Consider the following 26,820-nt stretch of genomic DNA (forward strand, 5'->3'; position numbering starts at 1 on the left):
AGCTCTCTCTGACCTACGGCGGCCCGAGAAGGACGAACTGCCGATGACACACGTCATCCGCGCTGGCTTTGACTGGCCGAGACTACCTGCCGCGACATTACGAAACGAAACCTGCAGAAAAAGAATCGCACGACGCGCTAATGCCAACGGCGCGGTCCAACATGCGCAGCACCGACCGTCATCGCCAGCTGAACAAGCTCGGAGAGACCCGCCCACCGCCGACGAGAAGCGCCGCCCTTTTGGATACGAATGCCACGCGCCAGGATCACGTCAGAGCGAGCGACGGACAAAAGCCAGACCACCCGCCCACTGCGCGCGCAGTCGCGACCGACAGGAGCGACGGGGCCCTAACCGCGGCACGAGCTAATAGGCCCGGGCTCTATAATGGACGGATGCTAGGAGCGTCCCCCTCTGAAGCGTGCTCTTGTTCGTACTTTGCCTCATGTCCTACATACCTATAGATCTATTTCAAATACATGTGAAATCTCCGGCAATGAAGCGACTCGGGCGGGTCAATCGCGCACTGACGTCGTGAATCGGTGGCCTCCGAGATCGCAACGGCGAACCGATGTGAGCACGGACGCCACGGTGAGTCGTTTGTTAAAGGCAGTGAGACACCGAGATGCAAATCGTCTCGTTGATAATAAAACGTGTGCTTCTCTCGTCCCCGTTATAGAATTCGACTGGCTCCCTCTTTGCTTATAGTTGAATGTTTTTTGTTTATCAAGAAAACACTAACTATCCTCGGCCATAGGGTCACAATTTCCGACATCATGGGTAACAGGTCAGGGAACATAGAGGCGGCGTGGACAATGCCCGTTTTCAAGTACAGCATGCCTGCTTAACCCTGTGAAGGCAGCCAATTATATCAAACGTGTGAGACGCCCATCATGAACGTAGTTCAGTGCTTCTCACGTGTGTCGCTCTAAGGGGAGCAGCAAGGAGTACAACTTTCGAGAGCAACGACTTCCAGCTGCCTGGCGACGCACTGTAGGAGGCAGTTAATTGCGCCGCAGCAAAACAACAAAAACGTTTGTATTACGACCGACAATCTAGTGAAGTCGCCAATTTTCCGACGTCGCTGCAACTGCGTTCTCCGATAGCGACCAATCAGTGGCCCCTGGATGCCGCGTTTACTCCACACAAACAAAACAAAATAACCTCTCGTGAACACTACTGCTGGACAAGACAAACTGGCACAAGCCAAACACCAGCAGACGCCTTCTTGAGCCTTCGCCTCTCGCCACGCAGCGCTATTTCGTTTTTTGGAACCGGTGGCGCCATCTGTCCGGCAGCGAGAAAAAGACAGCCGCGACCTCCGAGACCGGTAACTGCGTCCACGTGCCCGCGTGAAACGATTTCCGCCGGCATATTCTCGTGTACGCGACAGGCGGTTATTTTTGTCCCAGAAAGCAGTTCCCTGCCGCCTGTGAATAGCGCAATCACGCGGCTCAGCGCGCACAAATAATCCAATCTCCACACTAGGCCTCCTGCCGGAACTTTCCGTCCCCTATTTCTTGAACACTCTAGTAACGGACTGGACAATACGTTTTTAATCCATCCACCAGCATTCGAGTCGACCATCCGCCTCCCTTAACCGCGTGTAACTGATAACTAGCAGTATTAAACAATGCCTCGCTTGGACCATAACGGGCTAAGATGCTGCAATCCATTCGCAAAACAGCCGCGATTCATTCGCCCTAGCTATTACTAAAGCCCCTGCATCACCATCGCCGGCTCGACTACCACCATCAGCCTAATTTTATGTCTACTGCAGGACGAAGGCGTTATCCACGCTAACCCCGTATTGCGAGAGGCGACTCCAGCTTATTCCCGAAAATGTCCTCATCCCATGACGCTAATAAACAACTGACCCGTCCCCAACTGCGTCTACCCCCATTTCGATGGCACCAGCTGAATTAGTATGCCAGTTATCAGAGCCTACTCATTGCATGGCCAGCCCCAGTTCTCACTTCTGCCTATCTTAATCTATGCTAGAATATCAGGTACGCGCTTTTGCTCTCGAACACCGTAAAGGCCAAACAGTTCAACATCAATGAAAGTTGGAACTTGCTCCCCTTTATTTCTGGCTATGGGGAGTGAACTCGGGCGCACGCACACACACACACACACACACACACACACACACACACACACACACACACACACACACACACACACACACACACACACAACAAAGTGAAAACGTCCTTACCACAGTAATTAACCAGTAGTTGGTTACCTGAAATATCCGCCACTGAAAATTCGGTCCAGCGTATCAAAAACGCTGCTATAAGAGGCTAACGCGTTGAGTTTCCTCTCTTAACGTTACGCTTATTTGTTGTTCCTTGGTTGGCTGCGGGGTTCCCTTGAAGCTCGTTCGTAATTCTCCACTGGGATAATATAATTGTTAATACTTTTTTTAAGGATATCGGCAAGCTGGATGCCTTGGGTAGTTAGCGCCGTACAATCCACGCACCAGGTGAGAAAAAGCTGAAGGTCGCAGCTGATCAACTAGCTTATTTATCAAGAAAAAAGAACACCTACAAGACCCATATCCAATAATTCCACATAAACATACGGCGCTTTATATGGGACTATGTTCTAATGGGATTATTCGAGACGAATCTTACGGGTATTTCCGACAACTTTGCGCCCCGATGTCATCACATATGAGGAAAGTCAGCTCCCCAGGTTCACTAAGCAAGCCGGCCACAACAACGTTTATCTCGGTCAAGGTCAAGTACGAGTGGCACTTTCAGCACTCCCAAAGCAGCACTTTTGTGGCTCTCTGAAAATGTCTATTTCTGTGCCCGCATTTGTGCACGTCCTTGAAGGCACACACGCACAGAAAACAAAAAATCCGCGCGCGGAGTGTACGGAGAGAATCGACCACGCCGCACGCAAAGGCGACCCGTTCTCTCGCGCTCATTACGAGACCTGCAATCCGTAACAGGCGGGCGAGCAACGCCACCGAATGCCAAAGCCGTTGGCTCGTTCGGGCCACTGTGGTGGAACAGTCATTAGGCCGGACAAAGAAAGAGGCGGAGCCCCTTTCGCGCAACACACATCCGGCCGCCTATGCCAAAGCAGCCATCGTACCGCGCGGCACAAAGATAAGGAGGATGGATAGGAAAAAACAAAAAGCTTTCGAACCGGATACGCGAACGATAGCCCGATACTAAAAGCACCCAAACTTCCCCTGGCCGTAGAGCGTGACTGAGTGGGAGAGAGAGACAGCAGCTGTGCGATATCGGTGCGCGCGCAACTTATGTGCGACGTATTACCTTCGAGCGCACTACTCTATCAAATGCACAGCAGACCGTAGCAAAGCGCCGCTGGCGACACACGACGGAGGCAGGCAAAAGCGTCGTTAGGACGCCTGCCTCCATCTAGCGGCAGCAGCCGAAAACTCGCGGCGTAGCCAGAGGACGCTTTTGTGGAGAACACCGTCCGGCAGGAGGCGTTAAAAAAACGCACGGGCAGCGCGGGCCGATTTGAAAGCGGCCGCCACAGAGAGCGGAAAGCACTAGGCTCCGAACGTAAACTCCGCGAAAATGGTTATGCCCTTCGACGTGTGCTTGTATGCCACTTCAATAACAGTGATCGTGGCTTCCCTAAGGTTGCCATACGCGCATGTAAGCGTCACTGGCACGAGAGAGAAGCGGGAAACGTTCGCGAGCGAGTGACCATTATTAGCGGTTGACACGCCTCCACCCAGCACGACCTCCAGGTTGCTTTCTTTTTCTCCTTCCGCCATGGGCGGTCATTATCATTATAGTGTTGCTCGGTGGTGCTCACATCTGAGTCATGCGCCTAAGCACTCGTACAAACTAAGGCGAGAAAAATGTTCACTAACAGCCAAAAAGAACTAACCGACAATTACACGCTTATTACAAGGTGGCTACAACAGACAAAACCGGAAGGAGTAAGCAGCATTTACTCCCGAGTACTGGCCTCTGCATCTCCTGCGACGAAGGTGTTGTGAAACTTGGCGGGGACGGTTAGGGGAGCCTAGCCAACACAGCACGACGACGACAGTTGCCGCCACCCCGACGGTGATTAGAAAGCTCGAACTGCTTCTTTTCCATTTGGCGCTGCACACCATATCATTATTCCCGAAGTAACACTTCGCTCTCTTTCACATAACGCAGTAACTCTCTTTTGAACATCCGAAATTTTTATAAGGACTCATTCGATGTCGGGCAAGCAGAGCGTTGGTGTAGATAAAGGTCACGATCGATGACGTTCACCTTGTTCCTGCATGAAGTATCTTACCAGTGTATCAATGGTCCTACCTGTGGATATAGCCTCCGAGACCACAGGACTAAGGAAGATCACAAGGAGCGCGCCAAGAAAATGCAAACTACAGATGCACTGAGGCACTGCTGGAGCACCTCATCCACGTCATGTATATGAATGACACTTTTTTCCCCCGGGTGTAAAAAGGATTTCATAAAAAGCGGCCAACAACCCCGCTGACATTACAGCTGTGCCCGCTTCAGCGTCACGGGCTTATTTAGGCGACAGCTGCGCGTGGTTGAGAAAAAAAAGAAAATGGCGAACCCAAGAGAAACGCAGAGCGCATGCAGGATAGAAAAGGAAAAGCAGGTCAGACTGGAAAAAAAAAAGAAAAGAAAGGCGTAAACTGCAAGTAATAAGCGTGCAGTTAACAAAGAAACTCACGTCGTCCAGCTTTCTCTTGAGCGCTAAAGCGTGGTTGTAGTCGTTCTGGAAAAGGGGAGAAAGAAATAATAATGAAACAAAGGGGGCGAACGAACCAAGGCGCGCCAGCAGTTGCACGTGCAAGAGAACAGAAATGAGGTGGCGTGCCGACAATGGAAAGAAAACGCGTAACTTTACGGACAACTTTGTGGCAACGAAGGAACAAAAGAAAGCTACAGGGGCGGAGTTTGTGCACATGTGTTACTGCGCCAAGTAGTCCGGCGGAGTCATCAGCGTAGCCTGCGTCGGTTTCGGAATAGCAAAGCGAAAAAAAAAATGTATGTACGTAAAAAAAATTCAAAATGAACCCTGCGTGATGCGTCTAATTTCAGTATAAGTGCTGTAGTAAATAACACATTCGTGTTCATCACCTTGAACGCGAATGTGACTGGGACTACCTTCAGGAGCGCTGACATGCCTGCGCTTAGTCCACGTAGCTTTCCCCTTCATTGCCACAGAAACTTGCGATTCCGGACCGTCCGGAGACGTGTTTACCAAGAGCAGCGATCGTGGCGACATCTAGAGACGCTGGGATCAATCATAACGTGCTGGATTATGCTTCGCGACTTCACTCCTGATAAAAGGAAAGGGCACGAAAATATGTTCGCGATAAAAGTAGCCGATGACACGTTTACGTCAATAGATAAATCGATAATTATGATAAAGGTCCAGCACACCTGAAGTGAATCGTCAGAAGACGTCGCCACCAGCGCATGTTCCAGAAACATTTCCCGGTGCACACGTCTACGCTATTACACCGGCGCCGTGCTAAGACACTATTGTCGAGTGTTCGTAAGCGAGATGTCCACAGGCAGGTCCAATCTTCAAGCCAACGAACAGCTCTGGTCTCGTAAATACACGCGAAAACCCAAAAGCCAGAGACAATGCGGTACCGCGTTGCCGTACACCGGCTGAAAACCGCTGCAAAAATGTCCCAAACGCTTCATGACGTTGTCATACAATTCACTTCCTTTGACTGCCTTTAACCACGTCCAACACTTTGATGTAAGAACGAAGACAATCTTTAAGAAATATGTTTTTGTCAAACGCCCAATACGCACGCGCAGGCAAATACTTTTTTTTCTTTAATATCTCGGGGTGGGGGCGAATGTTCAAAGTGTCGAATACAAATGTGGAATTCTCAATATTCGATTCGTATTCGAAGATGAACTATTCGGCATATTCGAACAATGAAAAGTAACCAAATATTTCGCAACAACCAACTGCTTAGGCCTAGTAACTTTTCCCCATCTACTAAACAAAGGATCGCTTGGAAGTGACAACGGCAAAAGTGAGATCAAAGAAATGAATAAATAAAATGTGTAATGCAAGCTTTGTTTATAGTTTCCCGGTGGAGGCCTACATGAGAACCTGCGATTTTTGCTTGCACTCTCATTTAGCCTTTTTGGAAGTCCAGCTGTGTAGAAGCTTTATCTCTTCCGCTAAAGTCAGTATGGTTTTCTTGCAACGTGCCCTTTAACATGCCTTCTGCGGCATAGATGCCCTTCAGTAGCGTTACTTCTTTTTTGGCAATCTTTTCTTTTTCTTTTTTTCTAAGCACCCACTTAGCCTTTTTGGAAAGCTTCAAGAAATTGTTTGCAACTAAGCTCTCAAGTCGTTGAGAAGCTATCCGTGATTTTTTGTCTATGGGCAGTTAGTGATGTCTTTAAAACTGGCCCTTTGTTTCCGATAGCTCTCCTTTTTGCCCTAGTCAGTACACGCACGGTTCCTAATTATCCCAAAATGAATATTTATGCTGAAAATACAGGCGTCTGCTTCCGACTATTCGATAATTACTATTCGTTATCGAGTAAAAAAAAAAGATATTCGTCCACCTCTAGTAATCTCGTATGTGAAGCAGAATGCCAAGCCTCTATCTAGGCTGACTCCTCTTCGACCGTCTTTCAACTTCGACTTGCAAACCACTCCAAATGTTCTCAGAAAGACTCGGTAAGCTGGCGGCAATGGTTCATTAAACTATTATTTCGCGGACCTTTCTCGAACTTGCTCCAGTGACTTACAGCAAGATAAGTTTTGCTAAACTGGGGCGCATGTTGAAATTATTTTTAAAAATAATCACCTCTGCGTTTCACGAGCGCATGAGTAACCATGTACAGATAGCCAGCGAGCAACTCCAAGCACACACAACCAATCCCAAGAGGGAGCGGGGGTCCCCGCAAAGGTATTCCCCAGCCGCCTGTGACGTCATCGCGGGCATGGTGCCGCCAAGTACCCCAATGCGTATACCTCAGCGTCGCTCACACAGGCAAAGGCCGTTGACGCACGGACTCCGAGATACTCGCCGGCAGGGCGCCCCCGCGCGGATTTCGAGGAACTCGTCCTTGGCGAGTCTCAAGGCAATGACCAGCTTCTAGGCGTGGGGGCCGTTGACGTCGGCCGCGACGGAGCGAGCGTACGTTGCATGAGACTTCCCTCTACGGAATGCGCTATTCTACATTTCGCGGAAGCGACGGGCCGAGTTACGATTTTAGCAAGAGGCGTAGCAGATTACGGAAACAAACAAGCACGCAAAAAAAAACAAAAAAACAAGCACATTTGAAGACCTCAAGGGCCCTAACAAAGCATTTTCGGGGACTGAAATCAACGCACGGTTCAGAAGTCGAAAACAATACACGGTCGTAAAGAGCACGAAAGCTTGTTCTTACAATACAAGCAATAAAGTACACGCATAAAGGGCCACCAATCCGCCCTTAAGATGCGGCGGCTGAGTGAGTTGCAGCCAGATTGGACTAGCGCTAAACTTGTGCATTGCACAAAACTCGGGGACTCATATGTGCAAACAAGAAACCCAAAGATCTTAGCCAAAAAAGAAATAATTTTCAAGAATTCTTCAAACTGTGGGGCTTTCGAGGCATCGAAAGTGACATCTTTGTAATTCGAGGGCTATATCAAAACGTTTAACGACTGCCAAGAACGGTGCGACAGGACGTTGTGGGGGAACCTCAATTATCAAAGACGAAACGGCGTTACCACGAAACGACATCCGGTTGCTGACGGAGTCACACACACACACATACACACACACACACACTCACACCAAACAAACAACGAACGCAAAGCGCTGTGTGAGAACAGGAGGTGAAAAGTCGGGGAGAGGCGCTTCCAGTCGTTGGCGTCGCCGTAACGGTGGGAAGTAACGGTCACAAACAAGCACAGGTCCCCATACGCGTACCGCAGATGCCTAAAGGCGAAGCAGAATTTACCTCGACGACCGACAGGATGTGCGCAGAATCGTTCAGGTGACTCTCTCAACGTCCCTGAAAGAAACGCATTTCCCGCCTCCGTTGTCGCCGGATATCGGGTTTTCCTGCCGCAAGAAAGCACAACAAAAGAAAAAAAAAAGAAGAAGGAAGAAAAAGAAAGACACCCATTTCGCACCGGCAATCGTAGACTCGACAACGCCGGCAGGTTCGCTGAATGGGCATGACACTTGATTTGACGGAAAGCGCCGACGCCAAGTACGAGTTTGCCGGAGATTGCCGCGAACCAAAGCAGGATGGCGTGCAACGGCCCCCCCGTGTTCGTGAAATCTTTTTTTCGCCAACCATGATCTCAAGAACATGCTTGTTTCTTTGTATTTTTGCTGCGCCATCTTACATCTCATCACGTGTTGATCATCGCTTCTAAAGTTCACAAGCCAAGCTGCCACACCAACCTGTTCTTTCATTAATTTGCGCAAAAGACGCCATCAGAATGGAATCACTTGCCCGCCCCCATCGCCATCAACCGGATCAATCTCCGTTCCAAGACTTGCGTCTGACATAATGTACCATAACTGTACCACTGCCTCTCTAATGCCCTCTAACGCCACAACGGCATTTAGAGTATTTAATATATAGCTGTCGACCACGCAATCACGCTATGGAGCCACAATTTTCCGGGAGCACGACAAATAATTACCTTTGATTCGGCCATATCGGAAAGTGACAATGAAAGAACTGACCATAAGTGGAACAAAGTAGCTCACGTAGTGAAGAGCGCATCGAACGAATAAATTGTGGGCTATATGACGGAGCACTGCAACGAAGCTCAAGAAGCTGAAGACTGGAAGTTGGTATGGCTGCATCGTAGGAAACCAGAGCGAGGACAAGGCAAGGAATTAAAAAAAAAAAAAAGAAAAACGTAGATTAAATGCGTACATGCAATGGCACACGATACATGCCGAAGCGTTCAGAAATCACAAACCACGATTAGCACCGGCCGGCAAAACCAAAAGACCACGATATCGCGGTACTGTTTGAACAGTCCAACGGCGCTATCGAATCAGGAACAGTTTCATTATAGACAGAAAAAGAAATTCCCTTTCGTGCAAAAACACACACAAAAAAAAAGTCTGCACTTATGCCCATGGCGCGTGCGATGAACAACAGGCGCACGAAGGCCTCACGAAACAAAAAAAAAACCTGCGCGGCTGCTCATGCGCATTGAAATCGGAACTCCACGGCCGCAGCAGCAGACGCGTGTTCAGACCGCACATCCGCACAACCGCAGCAGACGATCAACCGCGCGTTGTAGCAGTGCCGTCAAGCAGAAGGGTAACGACCACCGCTTCCTGGTGAGTCAGGAATAGCCCGTCCAGAAGTGGGCGGGGAAAAGAAAAAAACGCGTGCCGCGAAAAGCGAGTGTGCGGCAACATTTTCCTGCCGCGAATCGAACTCGGAGCCAGAGCTCCAGCCATCGGCGCCTGAACGAACGTTTCAGTTTGTTCGTAAACGTAATGCCGTTTATACTGCAGTGGTTTGCAAAGAACATGGGTCGGCGAACTCGCATCCAAGAGAACGCCGACTTGCCCCGCTATCATTTCACAGGCGTCACATCAGAGCGTTGGCGAGTGACCAAAGGTGTGAGAAGACGCGAGTCTACGAACAGGAGTGAGTTGTGGTGAGGAGGAGCAGGAGTTAACGGTTAATGGAAGTACGGACGAAAACCAGCGACGGCGAGTCCGAGAGGATGCGAGCGTTTAACAACGTGACTGTCGGTGACAGTGAGCGTGTATGCGTGATCGCCGGGTAGGGGGGCTGAACGCGAGTATGAGCGGGTGTCGTTGAGTGGGAACTCACTGCGAACGCGAGTGAGTTGTTGGCGCGTACGAGTAGGCTGCGAGTAGGAAACGCGAGTACCAGCAATGGTGGTGCCGTCTGGTTGACGCGAAGTTCAAACGGACGGTGACAGACTTGTCAATTTCCCAGGCTATGCGCTACACACTTGGGTGTTGTAAGAGGCGTCGACGACAGCGTAGTGAGAAATGCATAGTTTTCTTTTTTTTTTCTTTTCTTTTTTTTTTCTCCGACGAGAGCCCCATGAAACGTGTTCACACACTCTGTGGTTGAACAAACCTCCACAAGACGCCCCCCGACATCGTCACGGATACCGTCCGCGTCGATCGGGTTCCGTAAAGCTGCATAGTTATACGGACACGTCACATATGCAAAACCTTGCAGTCCGCGAGAGACGAGGACGGTACCATCTTAACGCACAGCTGATGCGGAAAGGTGCCGTCGCTTGGCAGCTAGCTGTGCGCCAGGAGAGCAGACCTAAAGCAGTTGTTTAGTCACGCGACCCAACTCCACCAGAATCCATTTGCCTCCCCCGTCTCAGCCAATAGACAGCGCCCATAAGTGAATGCACGACGCGCAAGCGTCGGAGCTTCCACGTGACCGAAAAGCGTTCTTGGCGCTGGTGCGAACGTGGCCGTACGCACGTCTCTTCCAGGCACACCGTTACAGCAGCTAGCTCCTTTCTCGGCGATCAATGCTTCGCCGGCGAGCGCGCAGCTGCGAAAGGCCCTCCACACGCTGCATCGTTGCTTTGTCGGAACCAGGGAGCTAGACCACGATGCGCATGTTTGTCGCTGAACGAGCGCGGGGCTTCCATTCTCCGCCGCGACAGCTCCGTGACGATGGTTTAGAGACGCGAGAACACTGGAGCCCCGAGATTCTGGCGCAATGTGATGTAAACCCAGATCGCGAAAAAAAATAAGCGGGAGTCGGCGATTGCGGGCGAGTCCATCGGCTCGAGCGCCGGTATCGGTTAAGAGCACAATAAGCCTTCACTTTAAAGAGACAAACACCAGAATTGCAGGCAGAAAGAGGAGAGAAAGCGTGCACCAACCGCCACGACGAAATCCGCCAGTCCACCACCTCCCGCCATCCCAAATGGCGAGCGCTGGTCGAAGCTCGGCTTGCCTTTTCGTCGACTATAGACTGCGCCCGGTTCGACGGCTTCGGCAAACTTTTTTTCTTTTTGACACAACCTCTGCGAAACGCCGCGTGACCTCCCAGTGGGGCGCAGGGGCACTCACTAACCACTCGCGGCAAAGACCTAGACCACTGCGGCAACAGCCAGTGTTCTGTTAGAAACACGTGCGGGGACAACAGTAGATTAAAGAGCGTGCCTCCTCGCGGACGTAGAGGCGCACTGTACGGGGAGACCGAAGCGCGCGACAAACACGGCAGAAAAAGAAGAAAGAAAAAAGAAAAGATAGACGCGAAACAAATAGGCACCACAGCCACCACCACGACACCGCAGCGTCGGCCCACCTGCCCGCACGGTGCCCCGAAGCGGGTCAGGTGCGGGGCAGCTGCGGTGCGACGTACACAGCGCGCGCACGCAGCACCCCCACCGCGTCATGTCGTACCATCGAATCGGGACGAGATATGAAAGGACCAAAACGAGGGGGAAACAGATGCAACAAAGAGCGCAGGACTGCAACCACTTCTTTTTTTTTTTTTTTTTTTTTTTTTTTTTTTTTTTTTTGTCCGCGACAACCTAACGACAAGAGGAGGAAGTGGCCCGGGTGCGATCGGTGCACCGGAGACGATCATTCCGGCAGTACGCGCGTGTGCGGCTACGACGCTGAATGCCACTCGGCGATTCTTCTTTTTGTTTTCGGTTTTCCGGGGTCGCGCAAGCCCCCCATGAAAGGGTAACCGGGCGAGTGCCGGAAGGAAGCCGGACCATCAAACGGCCGGCCGCCAGGCCTACATGCACTGGGGGAGTCGCGGATAACGGTGCGAAAGCGAGCCCCGGAACGCGCCAACGCGATGGCAGAGATGACACAGAGCCCTCTTCTCCCCGGATGGAGGGACAAGGCCGTCGGCTTCCGCCAGGAAGAGGCCCGCGCCTCCACAATGGAGCGGAATGCGCGGAAGGGGGACGACACAGCGAGAGACCGGAAGCGAGACTGTCCACTCGCATATTACGGCGCCGGTCGACCGCTACGCCGACTGCCGAGAGTACGCTTAACGGCAACCGCGATTCACCTACAAATGACGTTTCAAAACTACTTTCATTCAACTCGTCGTCGAAAAACAAAAGTTAATTATTGCGGAGAGGAAACTTCCTTCGCCTAACAGTGCCGGTGTGCGGGTCCGGGTGACGCTCTCGAGGCAGTCACTCCACGAGCGAACTACGACACGGATAAACTTTTACCTCGTCGCTCCGTTGTATGCGTGTCGAAATAGTTCCCTTCAATCTTGCCGTCTCATCCTGGCCTTTCAATCCTTTTACGCACGGGGGCCCATCAATATAGACAAAGCCTTCTAGAAAATTAAGCCCGTGTAGACACGTCCACCGTGTCATTACGAGTTAGGTGCACAGGGAATGCTTCAGTGCCAACAGCCGAGTACCAAAATATCGACGAAGGGAGTCGAAATTTGAAGTTTATTACGGGCAGCCACGAGGAAAGAAAAATTAACTTGCTTAGAAGACCGGCAACAAGGGCAGAAAAGCCTTACAGGACGTCTGCCACATTACGAACACATACGCACAGAGGGTGTCGGAATTATGAGGCAACATGGAAGACAGAGGTGCAAGATTTACGATGTGGCGTCGCCTGCCGCCTTTCGGCATTACCGTCCGGCCTTGCACGTCAACAAAGGCACTCGGAAAACACATTGCCTGCCACGTCATAACACACTTATTTGCCCTGCGAACGATACCAGCCCAAGCATCAATTTGTTTTAGCATACCAGGCGGTAACACTGGGACTACCGCGAAAATCCTTTTAGCGGTGCCCCGTGCCGCAAGAAACACGGAGACGTAAAAGCCAAGCGGGTTTCCTTTAGGCTCTGAAATGAGCTAAGGTAGGACCAAAGTGTCGCATGCCGGCGCTGGTGGACCAGTAGGCGGGCCAAACTCATCAATAAAAAAAAATTGAAAAAGTAGCCCCATGACTCATGTATTCAATAATCCCACGTGACATATGGACATAGGGGGCTTTAAAAGCCAAGCTTTGGGAACCTCGCCGGGTTTCACCGCAGGACCTGCGGGCCTGCTTCAACTTGTTCCGTTACCGAATGAGCCAACCAATCACAGCGGCGCACGCGCGCCGCTGCGTTCCTTACAGTACCACCAGATGGCGCTCGCTTCCGCGGGGCAAAGAAAAAAAAGAATTAGAAAGCTCGCCTTCGCGCATCCGCGGCTTCACGGTAATGGGGAAATAAGCGCTTCTTCCAGATAGAACGCCACGTACTGAACATCACCTATACAAGAGAGGGCCTCCCGGTGCTGGAAGGTTAGCCAGCTTCCTCACGCAGCCGCCTGGCATTTCCTTCGTACCTATTTGAGCTACCCCTGCATCCTAAAAACTCTTGTAGCGGAACGTTCACTGGACATCGATTCTAACGAACCAACAAAAAAAAAAATACCGACTGAGCGGCCTTTTGATTTCTTCTCCATTCGCGTTCCGTTTTCGCGGACTTGCTACGCCGCCCGCGCAACGATGAGCTCGCGATCACGACGCGAGTTACGAAACTAACTTTCGGCGCGTCCACGGTGTGCCGCGCGCCGAATGCCGAGAGCCAGGGGTGCCCTGTAGTCCCGAGTGGCGCGGCATGCCACAACAAGACACTGGCCACGTGGCCAGAGTCGAGAGCCGACGAGGCGCCCTTTCGGGGGTGGGGGGGCGTCGAAGTTTCCAAGCGAGCCTGGTGCAACCACCGCCGAGGAACTTAATTGAGCTAACCCCACCCCGGGCAAGGCACGCAGAGGAGGAGCACGGGAAGGGGACGACGTCGGCACGGAGGAGTCGGCTGCATCATATCAACGCGGGCGCACGTCTTGCTCTCTCTCTCTCTCTCGCTCGAGGGAAGCGCTATAAGAAGGCGACGAGTTGCGGAGCTGTAAGAAGAAAACACGCGCAGGAGAAATGATAAAAAGTACGAGGCACACAACAGAGGCGTGCCACGCCACCACTGCCGTACAAAACGCTTTCAACAGCTCCGCTTTTAGGGAGCTAGATAGGGGGGATATAGAAAAAGTCGTGGCGCGGTTGGCCCAGAGCGCGTGTGGTCGCCGAAGAAATTAATAAACGAAGAAGAGGCACGAGAGGTCGTATAGGCGCAAACCACTTGGGCAAGCAGCGCACGCGCAGGGTAGAGGCGCGGGCCAAAAAGGCTGCCGCAACCGTCGAGGAGAGCGCGTAGCGGCAATAGTTAGAAAAGGCTGAACAGGACAAAAGGAAACAAAAAAAGGGGGGGGGAGGGGTGGTACACGGAGGTCAGCTGGAACTAGGTACCGACACGGAGAGCCACGGATATCGCGGCGACTGCCGATGACGCCCCGACGGATATATTCACGGCGGATACACCGCTTCACTTACGCACGCGCATCGTCTCGCGTCCCCCTGAACGTGCACGGAGTGGCCAACAAAGGAGCCCCCCCCCAAAAAAGGGTGCGGGAAGTCAGAAGTAGGGAAAGGGGGGGCCTCCGCGGCGTTACCTAGTGCTACCTGGCGACCCGGCCGTAGCTTGGAAGGCGAGGCTGGGGCCGGCACACGTGGTGTGAGAACAACGGGCCGAGAGCGCCGACCATCGGGCGAGCGATACAACACGGAGATGGCGTGCCCGCGCGCTCTTGCTCCGCCTCGAACACGCCAGTCACGTTCTCCAAGAGTGCGGCTCGGCCGGGCAGGCAGGCAGGCACGCACCCCTACGCCTCCCGCCCGGGGTCCTAATTCGATTGGCGTGGGCAGCGGAGCGTGGGCGCGCGGGAGTGCACCCTTATCCGACTCTATTAAGGCCTCGCGCGGGCAACGAGAAATGCGCATCCAAGCGCCCCGTGGTGTCGACACGCACAGTCTGGAGTATACGGAGCAATAGCACGGGCCTAATTTTTTTTCGAGACGGGCCCGCCGGAGGAACTCTGTGCAGTCGACCGAATTTTGTAACACTATACCGCGCGAGCGTCGACTGGCCGGTCGGTATGCGCCTTCTAACGGCGCGAAGCGACAAGAACGGCAAGAACAAAGTGAGATCCATTAGAAGGCTTTAACTGGCCGGCTAGCCGGCCAGCCAACTAGTCAGTCTACGCTCGTGCGGTATACAGTTAAGCAATTGATCGATCGTGCATGTCATTTTATCAAAATACGTGACAGCAACACTGCACTAACAATAAACATGGCGAGAAGGTTTTATTTACAACCAGACAAGCGCACGGCTAGGACTAAAGAGTATATGGAAGTAAAACGATGGCGTAACCTGCCGTTGTGGCCGACGGTAGTCTACGGGTTGCGGGGCTGCATAAGAGACACGCGAATACCGTGTAGACCAGAGAGGGACTGCCCCGTCTCACTTTATTGCTCGTGGCAGCCCTTGCACGCACGAGCTCGGCGACTATCTTCGTCGTTGTTCGCGCGAGGCACACGCAGAGCGTCGTCTGCTCTCGTTCGCGACAGACGGGTTTAAAATTTCTGGTACGGCATATTACTGAAAGCTCCTGCGTAGACTTTTGTTGAAAACACCCAAGTATTAAGCACGTCGGAAAACTCGGTTCTTGATTATTAAACAGTCCTCGCGGCAAGCAAAAAATCCTAAAATGTATACAGTGTGAGCTGCAAGCAAAAAGCAGCTGACATTTCGAGCGCGCACATTCCATCAACGTGGACAACAAATGAAAGAACGAGGCAACGAATAGCGCACAATATGACCGGGCGATCGCTACAAACAGCATTCCCTACAACTTTAGCGAACAAGCCCCAGTGTTGCCCAGCTACATACAGCGGCCGCCATGCGTGGGTGTCACGACAACTCCCGAGATTTTGCAATCTTGGTCGCTCGGAAAACGGCTTCTGGCTGATGGGGGGCTAAACGAAGTTGTATTTGTGAAGAAGGGGTGGGGGGCAAACTCTTCCTGCTTTCCTGCCTTCATACGCGTCGCTCGAAAACTATCTATAGTTCCAGTATTAAGCAAGCCAGAATAAACGGGCCCTGTTCCCCTGCTCTTGGAGATCAGGCCCTGGGCTGCAGCAGAGAGCACAGGGCGCGAACGCACCTTCTCACGGCGCAACGCAACCCAGTGCGCGGGCTGCGCTAAGAAAAATGCGCCTACATTCGCTCGCTCCGCCGGCGAGACCAGAGTTTCCAAAACTCAAAGCGGGAGACATTGTCTTCGAGGCTACCCACAAAGACGATCAAGAAGGACCACACTCAAAGCAAACCATAGAAGAGCTAAGCAGCCGGGGGGGGGGGGGGGGTGCTGTCCCATTTTTACAGAGAGAGACGGGCCACGCGCGCTACGTACCAGAAAATGAACTCGAATAGGGAAACCGGCGCAGCTTCGCTCCATACCTGGGAGATCCAGAAAGCGTCGCGTCCCAGGCAGCAGAGCCGCGACAAAGAAAAAGAAAGCGGGAGGGGGGGGGGGGGGGGGGCGAGAAGGACCGCGTCGACGCAGAGCAACCAACCAGCCAACGAAACAGCGGGCTCTTGCGGGAGGAGCCAGCTAAACAAATCAGTCCTTGAACTGCGCGCGCTGTCGGCACACACCAGCGCGAGATGGAACAATATCGCCCTGCACGCTCGAATGCCGACGACCGACGTATGAGAGCGAATGAAAGTGCATAGATAGGCCCGGACCGGTTCGCGAAGTGCGCTTTGAAAGGGCGGGAGGTTAATAAAGCGCCGCGCAAGAACAAACAGTCCAACTTCGCACGGTGGACCAGTTGGTTAAACACCGTCAGGCTCTCGCCGCGTCGCTAGGACTCATCGGCCGTCTCGCGTTGACGCCCTCCTCCTGTGTGCGCGCGCATCCACGTCCTTCCTCAAACACGCTGGTTCCACGTTTACATGTTGAAAACTTTTGTTAAAAAAGTCCGACCTCGCCGACACATAGAAACAAAGTGGTCGCAACAAAACGACGGCAGCGCGGTAGGCGAACACGGAAAGGCCTCGCGTGCATAGCTACGAATTAACGAAATCGTGGGGGCTTTCCCGTCCCGAAACCGCAGGAAAAGTTAGAAGGGACGCAGTAGCGGAAGAGGGGCGGCGGGAAGGGTTGGGGGGGGGGGGTGAAATCAAGCACCTGTGGTTGTTTTAACGTGTACCCAAAACACGGTACGATCGAGAAGCACGCCCCTGTAGGAAACGCTGCCGCGGTACCGCGGTCGGGAACAGAACCGGCGACCTCGTGGTTCAGCGACGCGACGCTAGGCGTCGCGTCGCCGCAATCATGGAGGTTAGCGAAAGAGCCCCCGCGATGGGGACGCCCCGGGCCCGGCAAAGATGCGCTGTTCCGTCGCGGAGCCAGCCGAGAGAGAGATCGAAGCTGTCCTGTGTAGAACGGGCTGCCAGAGAAAGGTTTTCATCCACACCGCTTCATACAATCGCCGACCCCTTCATCAGCGCTCGAAGCAGTGATTTGGTCCCGCCACGTGCACGCGAACGAGACGGCACGGGGGGGCAAGCCAGCCTTCAGAGCGTGACGACGGCGCGGTCTGAATAAGAGGAGCGGCGCACCCAGCGAAGGCCGCGAGTGACACGGCCGGAGCACCTCGCGCGACAATGGCGCACGCGCGCGACGCAGAAAGACGTGGCGGGGGGAGGGGGGCCTTGCTCCTCTTCTAATTGGGGCGCCGCCCGTGCAACAACACGTAGCGCAGCTACGCCGGCCTGCTCGTGATGTCAATGCACCTTCCCCCCCCCCCCCCCCCCACACACACACACACAGCCCACTCCAGCTTTCAACGCCACGCCAGGTACAGCCGTCACGCAGCTGAGTCCGAGCGGCCAACAAACGCACGCGTCCTGCTCGCACGGATCTGTCGAATCCACTGACGACCGAAAGCTGCAGAAACCGCGAACCTGTTGTCACAACGACTGGCAAAAAAAGTTATCCGCAAACGAACTCCATGAATGGCAAGCCTTTCCATGGCATTGCTTTTTACCGTGCCTTGGCTCGTTAATTTTCTGGAATACACGTCACAAAAATCGCGTCGACGACAACGATCCGCAGCTTCGGCGCCTATTGAAATGCTATATGGGGGCTATTCTGCTACACTCTATCTAATGGACTATCCATTTCGGCCGCTGCTGATTGGATGCAGCTGTACGAGAGAGGAGGAGACGAGCAGCCCTAGCCAATCAGCAGAGGCCGAAATGGACATTCCACTAAGTGGACTCTTAGAGAATACCGCCCCAGTGTTAATCAGAGTTGTGCAAAAATCATCCATCTTGAGACCATTTTTTCTTTTTTTTTTTTCTAAATGCGTAAGCATTTCTATGCCTACCCAACGAGAAACGCCGTCCGTCCGTCTGTCTGTCACGCAAGACCAATCGCTATAAAGAAATTGATATATAAAACAGAATAAATTCGAAAGAAAAAAACGTTAGCGGTGGTCAATGAGTTTATCATCAAGGATTTAAGGAGCAGTGGTGGAACAGCCATTTCACCTTGCGGAGCAGGTCTTGGCGCAGGCAAAAAGCCGATCTGGTGCAGCAGCAAGCACTTTTTGGCGCAGGTTCCAACGAACGTATGCTTACAATGTACCATGCAAATTTTAACTGATATATTGGACATGTTATACCCGATATGAATAGGGTTTTGCATCGGCGACGCTATTCGACCTAAAATAGCGCAGACACCCAAACTCGGCGCAAAAATTTTGCGTAACGAACATGCCGGCACCCGTCGATGTGGCGGCTCTCGATGTGTACCACTTTCCACCTCGTTTGCTAATGCCATTCTTAACTATGCACCACGTGATCTTGGTTAAGACACGTTGGCGGGCTAGTTGGTTAGAATCCATGGTAGAGTGCATAAGCGCGACTGGACGAGGACGTAGAAAGAAACAGATACACAGATACAGTGCTGTGTATCTTTCTACGTCCTCGTCCAGTCGCGCTTATACACTACACGTGATCGCTACGGCTGTTTTGTAATGACCCGCCATTACTGCCCATTAACATCGAAACAGCTTACCTATATGCTAGGATGTGACATTCCCCTTCGGCAAACCCCGCGGGTTCGACGAACACCGAAATAAAGAGCCAGCAAAACAGTACAGCAGCACTAGACTGTACGTCCGTCAGAGAAAAAGAAAAATGCGCGATTGACGAACCGGACAACTCCAACGGGTCCGCAGAGCTGAGAATCTCTGTGGACGGGCCTCTGCTTCCTTCTATGATGACGATTGCATGCTGTTGGCTTTGATTTCCGTTGTGCTAGCTGCGAAACATCGACGGAAGGAGGGTTTCGCTCTATGCGTGCTTAGGCGCAGGCTCGGCGCAATTATCCGCTAAAATACCGTTTTGGCGCAGGACGGCGAAAAAAGGCAGCTCTTGGCACAGTTTGGAGCAGCTGTTCCACCATTATAAAGAGTGATGAGGGGTTAGATGGGTCTTATCACGGTTGGTAATGTGATAAGGTGCTAAAGAGCGACAAGAACTTATCGTCGGATCAATGCTGCTAAGGTTAAGCCCTGATAGGGGTTGATAAAGGTCGGATCGATTGCGATAACGTTGATACCGACCGGTAAGTGCTGATAAGGCTCAGCTCGAGACTCATAAGGATTTATACTGGTCGGATCAAGTTTCATAACATTGATGATGACAGCAGGCTGCGTGGAGATGAGAAGTAGCACAATGCTTACGCACACTTGATGAACTACTATATTAGTTCCTGCGTGACTTTTTTTCATTTTTGACGCGAAAATGTCATGGCCCACTGAGCGATAAACCGGCGGCGTCTGTACTGTAGCAGCGAAACTTCACATTGGCTGCGACGCCACGTCACGTCACATGCGCCCCTGGCGCGGTCGTGACTGGCTCGGGCCTCGACGGAGCAGAGCGGGCGAAAGGGAACACCTGCTGCCGCGGTACAGCGTGAGGGGAGAGGGTATCGCCGCGACGCCACGTCAACCCTCGTAAAGCCTGTGTTGTCCACGGGTTCCTTGCCCGCGCGAGCTATCGCTAGGAGATTTAGGGACTAGGGACTTTAGTTCTCGCCTGCGTTCTAATTGAGCCTCGGTAAGGCCAAATCAAAACGCGCCCAGAGTTTCAAGGCGCTGGCTTGCCCGCGAGGAGTTCGCAACTAGAAGTATCGCTCGGCGGCGTTCAAGTGGACATTCATGCTTTCGCATTCACAACTCTTTAGAACCGCTCAGGTGCCCTCGGATTTTTTTATTGCGATAGCATCCGTACGAACACTTCAGGACAATCTTCGTCGTCGTCGTCACTGCCGTAGCGGTCCGCGCATATTCAGGTGGATTCACACGCGTGGGCAAAATCTGGCCTGCTGCGTGATCCCGGCGCAACCGCGAAAGATTGCGAACGGTTTCATTCACACGACTGGAGCGCGTTCACACTTGCGACTCTCAGAGCGTGCGCCAGTCAGTCGCCTGAGACCAGGCAGCGGCTGGACAACACCGACGTTCACACTTGCAAGGGCCAGCCACCTCGGCGACCTGCGGGTCGCCTTCTCTCGTTCGAAACGAGCTCTCTCGCGAAGGAAGCCATTCACGCGCTTTCGGGCGTTTCGCCTGCTGTGACCGCGTCTCCCGCATTCGAGCTCGGTGTGCTCTAGTCCCTCGCTGTTCGCGATGTACCGCTACGACCTGAGTGAAGAGGAGGATGTCGTGGCGGTTTCCATGTGCACCAGCGTCGTCCAGGCACTTCGAACGCGTAGGCAATGTCAACGGGATGCACAAAGACTCGCGCGCTACTTTCGGGTCATCGTTGATTGGTTTAGCGGTTTGCGACTCGCAGTCGCAAGGCTGGAAATTTCAGCAGCGTACGACTGGTCTGCGACCGTCGCTTTTCGACCGGTGCGACCATTTGCAGAACGGTCGCACGACATTCTGCGACTCGCAAGTGTTTGAATGGGCCCTTATACTCTCGACTCCCGACGCTTATTTTACGGGCTTGCCGCAGTGCCGTAGCCGAGTGTGCAATCCAAGATGGACGCCGACATGGGGCGTCGTTGTTCGTGCGCGTAGGCTGTTCAAGTGAGCGACGGCGATGAGGTCTGGAACGAAACTGCGCGTTTGCGTAATCGGCGTGTTCTATATTACACAACGCTGGGAATCCCTCAAGAAGAGCCAGAGAGGTCACGGGTGCCTCGTCACAGAGCGTTTTTATGTGCGCCTCGCCCACGTCGGGTTCATGAAGCAGCAGCGCAATCTGGCTATGGCTTTAAACAAACAATCAAAATACAAACACCCCTTTGCCACTGCTGCTCGTCAAAAAAAAAAAAAAAAACGCGCGTTGTCTGAAGCTGTTGCGGAGCCTAGCCAGATCTATCCGGCCAACGTTGACAACTTCGACGCTAATTAGGCTAGACAGTCGATAGACAATCGTCAAACGTAAAATAAGTTTAGAGAACGCATGGCTGCGATGGTCATCTCTGTGCTAACTGACACTGCAAGCGCGTGACTTGTGTAGAGCGCGCGAACGGCGGCCGCCGAGGCGCTCCGGTGGCACCTAGCGACGTCTCACGGTTCGAGATGAGAAGTGTCATCTGGGCCACGTGTAAGCTATGCGGGACATCTAATTGTACCGCTTAGCGACTCAACGAGCACGCAGTTCCAGTTTTACACAGCGCAGCAACGCCAATTCCATGTCTCGAAAATACTACCAACTCATCACTAAGGCAACTCAATCGATTGCACCGTTTGGGCAGCTTTGCCATTCTATGAGAATGGCCGCTATGGCATAAGTGAATACGACGAACAGTATTTCAGGTGTGCCGGTGCGTTGCTCTCCGCAGCTCAGAAACCAGCGCACCACGGGCAGAGCGCGGCTCTTGAGTTGGCTTCTCTGCTGAACTTCGGAGCCCCCCGTGACAGCGCTCGGCAAATGGCGGCACGGGAAACGCGCGGGAAACCTACACGGAACTCCGGCTCCCTGCGGAATCCGCGCCGTACAATAGGCGTCGGGTCTAGCGACCTCAACCGCGGCGCTGCGAAAGCACCACCAGCCTCCTAGATCTCCGGTACGGAACTACTAGCCTAGCCGGAGTTTTCGGACGCCATGTCGCCGCTGGCGTGTACACCTACTCGCGCACAAAACGATCTGCGGAAGCAGCTTCGCAGCAGAGTGCTCGTCATTCGCACGACAGGTGACAAAGTTCGAATCACCGCTGGGAAGTGACCGCTCGCAGCAGGCGGCCGATCGCGCGCGTCGCCATGTAAATAAAAGCACGCGGCATCGCGTGACCATGATCATGTTCGCATGACGTCTAAGAAAAACACGCACATCTGTTCACTATCAATGCTTAGACTCGCAAGCGAGCCCTATTGCAAAAACCAGCGCCTTCCAGTGCCTACCAGTGTGAAACCAGCGCGTTCTTTTTTTTTTTTTTTTGGCACTTGATTGCACTGGGTACGCTGGCGCTCGCTGGGACTCACTGGGACACCAGTGAGGACGCTGGATAAGAGCTGGGTCACACTGGAAGAGACGCTGGTTCCACTGCCATGACGCTGGGGCACACTGGTTTGTGCTGTACAGGCGCTGGTTCTCGCTGCAGTTCGCTGGTTCGCACTGGAAACTGCACTGGTTGTGCTTGTGTCGCGCTGGTTTCAGTACGCAAGGACGAGCGCTGCTGAATATTAAATGCTTTATACAATTTTATCGCTTGATACTAATCTCTTGTCCTAAATAAGGCTATATATTGGGGTCATAAAAGCCTATTTCATGTCGCAGCTTCGACTAAAGGTGCGTGAGCTGCTTTATTCATGGACATTTGACACTGAAGATCACTTTCGTTTTCTTTTTTTTTTCTTCATTTTCCCTTTTGACTGGGCGAATAGCTAAATTCTTAAACGAAACCACGCAACTGCAGAGGACGCCGCGTTTCTTAGTAGTTTGCACGTAACGTATGACTGGGAGTTGTCGCCGTTGTCGCAGTGCTGTGGAGTGGACACGAAATGCAGAAGTCGTTGGGACGCGCACGAACGGACCCCGAGTTCGAAGCCTATCGCTGACTGATATTATCGCACCGATAACAAAGCTGAGGTGATTCGTGCGCTTCCACTTTCCCTATTATACTAAATAAAAGTTCTGAGGCTTAAATACACACATTCTAGCTATCGCCAGCTACCCGCGCCGACATCCGTCCCCACCGAAGCTTAGGCCTAGAGTATCCGCCGAGTCCGTCTTCACTCTATCGGCGCGTCTAAGCTCAGGAATCAAGAAGTGTAACAAGGATAAATCCCTCTATATTTCCGATTTCGCGTCGGTGTTCTTAAACGCAAAATTTTGTCATCTCTACAGTGCCAGCACAAGAAGCGATGACCGCCTATGTGACGCGCCAGAAACACAGGTATATGTGCTATCGCCGAAGGCTCCCAGCACTAGCCTGCGCTTCTCTGACGAAGATATATGACAAGACAGACGTGTAGACAAAGGCATCACTGAACTAAGAAAACGTTGCATATCCAGCGCGTGAAGAACAAGAAACGGTTATCGAAATCGGCAGTAACAGCCCATACAGCGTCCCGGGTCGGCGGTTCATGCAGGACTTTTTTCGAAGTTAAAATACCAATCGCAGGTGAAAATCGATGTTGTGGCACTTCCGAGCATGCTACTCAATACGGACAGCAAACTTTTCTTTGTAGTACAGGCGTGAGTTTTAGAGGCTGGGCGATAGCGCATCTACCGTGTCTGTGCGAGACGTAGCTCTGCGAAACAAACTGCTTCTCGATTTTGACATGGCAAATTATCCGCTTAAGTTCGTCTGCTGGCGTGGCGTAGCGGTAAAGTGCCGGGCTTGGGATCTGTAGGTCGGACGATATCTCTAATCCTTGTCGGAGCAGTTCATTTTTACGTTTTATTAGTTTTTTTATTGCACTAAAACGCCCTTTGTTGCTTTCTGTATTCAAAAAAATATATACGGTGTCCAGGCACCGCATATTTAACGCGCTAGAGCTGTTTTTCGCACGAGTAGCCAGCGCCTCCCAGCACGGTGCGCCTTCCCAGCGCCCCAGCATCCAGCGCGCTGCGCTGGGCCCATAATCCGGCGCACTGGGTTTTGAAATAGGGAGTGCCCGCTTTTTTTTTTGTGTGTGTGTGTGTGTGTGTGTGTACAATTTCGTGCGGAGCCAACAATTTTAGACAATTATAAGCGTTGCCTCTCTGCCTTCAGCGTGTCTTCTCAATTTACATACTGTTAAAAACGTCTTGTAAAAAAAAAAAAAATCTGGAAAAGCATGGGAACTTGTGCAACATAATTTCTGTTCATTTCTGTTTTCTATAAGCATGTCTTTCTGCGATTTCACAAAACGATGTGTTTATTGTTTTCCTGTGATCTTGCAGAAAATAACTTAGTTTATTAGATAGTTCATTCCCATTAGGGAGCAACTTTTACTCCGCTCATGAGTGCAGCTTGCACGCAGTACGAAAGAGTTTTCGAATGCTAGGATGCGGTTGTGACAGATCATACCCGTACGGTTAAGCGATCTACACGGAACACGTGACCACCTGACAAGAGCGCCAAGACACCCAGCACTACGCGCCACATCCAGGCATTCACTCTACGAGATTATGCGAGACATAACTACCTGCACTTGCGCGACCGGTGAAGCTGCACAGGAGCGTTGATTGAGGATAGTAAAAGAGGCTAACAAGCCTCACTTCGGTGACAGCATTGATGAGTTCTTTTTTTCTTTTATTTTTTTTTTACACTTCACCGCACGGGGATTAATCCCGTTAAAATCGAAGAAAAATTCTGTCTCTGACCATAAACAGAAAGTCATCTTTTTGAAATGAAACAATCTGTTTCTTACATCGAAATCAATTTTTTTTTCTTTTCTTAAAACATTTATTTTTGACAGTGCGCGTGACAGGGGCAGAATGATGCGGGCGCGGGCAAAGCGGTGTCGCGCGTACCTGCCCACCTTTGTTATTCGCGTCACTCATCCGCCGTCCACCTGTGCACTGTTACATTTCAATACGGAGTCGCAGGCAGCTTGAAGGGACACCAAAGGAAGGCCGAGCTAAAAGGTCGAGCTAGAGCGAGATAATATTTGTCAAGTCTATCATCGTTTTCTGCGCGCCGATGTATGTTTTGGTTTCTTTTTTTTAACTTTAGGAAATTCAAAGGTCCCGCTGCTGGTTCTCAATTTGAACCGGCCGCGCCAAAGCGGAGGACTCCACGTGATCTCCACGAGACCGCCCTCTACGCCGTTGTATTGTCTTGTGTAGACTCCCCCTTTAGCTCTATACAGGAAGCGTACTGCTTGGCGGGTGTAGGTGTTCAGCTCGCCTGAGTCACTGCGGTTCCGCTTAGGTTCGGGTTACGAGTTACTGTCACCGCCCCACTGCCGGAACCGACAGGGTGGGTAAATTGCCACGCGTTGCCGTCTCGGCCGTTGTAAACAGGGAAAAAGCGATGCCGTTAGCAGTGGCGGGTCGCAGCCACACTGAATCACAGAGTTGCCGACACCCCACATAGGAGGTACCACAGTCAGCAACAGATGGCGCTACTCCGATTGTCAGTTATCGACATTTCCTCCCTTACAGAAGCTCCGTTTTCGTGAGAAATTATGAATAAGTCTTTTTTTTTTTTTATAGAAGCATGATCTTTCAATCAAGCTCGACTTCATATTTGCCTTTAGAGTCCCTTTAAAGGGCAAAAAAAAAAAATCTACCATTGTTTCTCCGAGCAAAACCCCGAAGGCCACGTAACGGACCCTTAGCCTATTTTAGCTGCAAAATCCAAAAAGAAAGTAGGCTACGACAAGATGCATTCACGCACGCGCGCGCGTGGCAAGCTGCGTTTTCATATGCAGCGACCTGTTCAAATCAACGCCACGCATTCAATCGTCGAAAAAGAAAGTAACAGCGCTGCCGCAGTGCTGTCCATTACATGAACGCCGGGCCCCCAGCGCGACGGCGACGGGCGCTAGGCGTCGCGAGCAATTCGAGACGAATCCCAGGCGGGCCCGTCCCGTGGAGGGTTGGTCGTTTCGTGTTACCGACCGGGAGACGACGCGCGCACAGATCGGCTGGAATGCGTCCCGCGCCCTCTCATCCTCCGGTAATACTATGCACAGCTCGGTCGCCTCACATTCTCACGGGAAACAAAGGCCTCGACGAGAAATATGCGATACGCAGACGGCAGCGGGGATATTTCTTTTTTTTTTTTGTACTTGGGGCCCGTTTGTACAGGTAAAACAGCTCACAGAGTACCGGGCTACTGGATGCAAACGCGAGTAGCCGGGCAGGTGGCGCCATAGCTTCCGAGATCTCACCCACGCGCTCGGGGGTGATCTCGGAGGCCATGTACAGAGGCGTATCACTGCAGTGAACTTTCTACGACGCATATATATATATATATATATATAACGAGTTTCGCGCAAGGTGATCTGCGCGCAGCATGCAAAAATAGGGAGGAGACAACTGCACATATCTGATTGGAATGTCAGAATGCACGTTCGAACGTAGGTAAAATATGGTCACTTTCTGTGAAGCCTTTGGGTTTGAAGAAATTAATAGGCGGGTAACCATGAGCGCAATAAACACAAGAAAGAAATGTTTGCAATGTTTATGGCGATTAGGCAGGAAAGAACCGGATTGACGCAAGAAAACTGGTATGTAGCCTCGGAATGATGTAAGCACGCGTGATGCACGCGATGATGCGGTGAAGCACGCGGTGGAAAGCAAGGAGTTGCAACTAAAGCAAACGTTTAAACATAATATGAAGAAATACACACGAACTGAAATATAGGCTATACTGAAGTCTCATGCCACGTGCCACGCCCAGTTTCAAAGAGGAGTTCACTCGTAATAATCATTTGCCGTTCACGGTAGCCAAGTATCACGCGAATAAGGAGTGTCAGCTGGTCCGTAAACTGTGGAACAC

The 26,820-nt window shown here is 52.0% G+C and overlaps 1 protein-coding gene across 8 annotated transcripts in view; it reads right to left on the reverse strand.

Annotated features, from left to right (window-relative positions):
- heph (polypyrimidine tract-binding protein 1 heph) overlaps positions 1 to 26,820 on the reverse strand; it is a 157,308-nt gene that overhangs the window by 96,963 nt on the left and 33,525 nt on the right. For all 8 annotated transcript variants that reach the window (XM_050167797.3, XM_050167803.3, XM_050167801.3 and 5 more), the window contains one exon: positions 4,687 to 4,731. In XM_050167797.3, the coding sequence (XP_050023754.1) occupies positions 4,687 to 4,731 (45 nt within the window). The remainder of the gene's footprint in view (positions 1 to 4,686; positions 4,732 to 26,820) is intronic.

The sequence above is a fragment of the Dermacentor andersoni genome, chromosome 11 (assembly GCF_023375885.2).
Source record: "Dermacentor andersoni chromosome 11, qqDerAnde1_hic_scaffold, whole genome shotgun sequence".
NCBI classification, from domain to species: Eukaryota; Metazoa; Arthropoda; class Arachnida; order Ixodida; family Ixodidae; genus Dermacentor; species Dermacentor andersoni.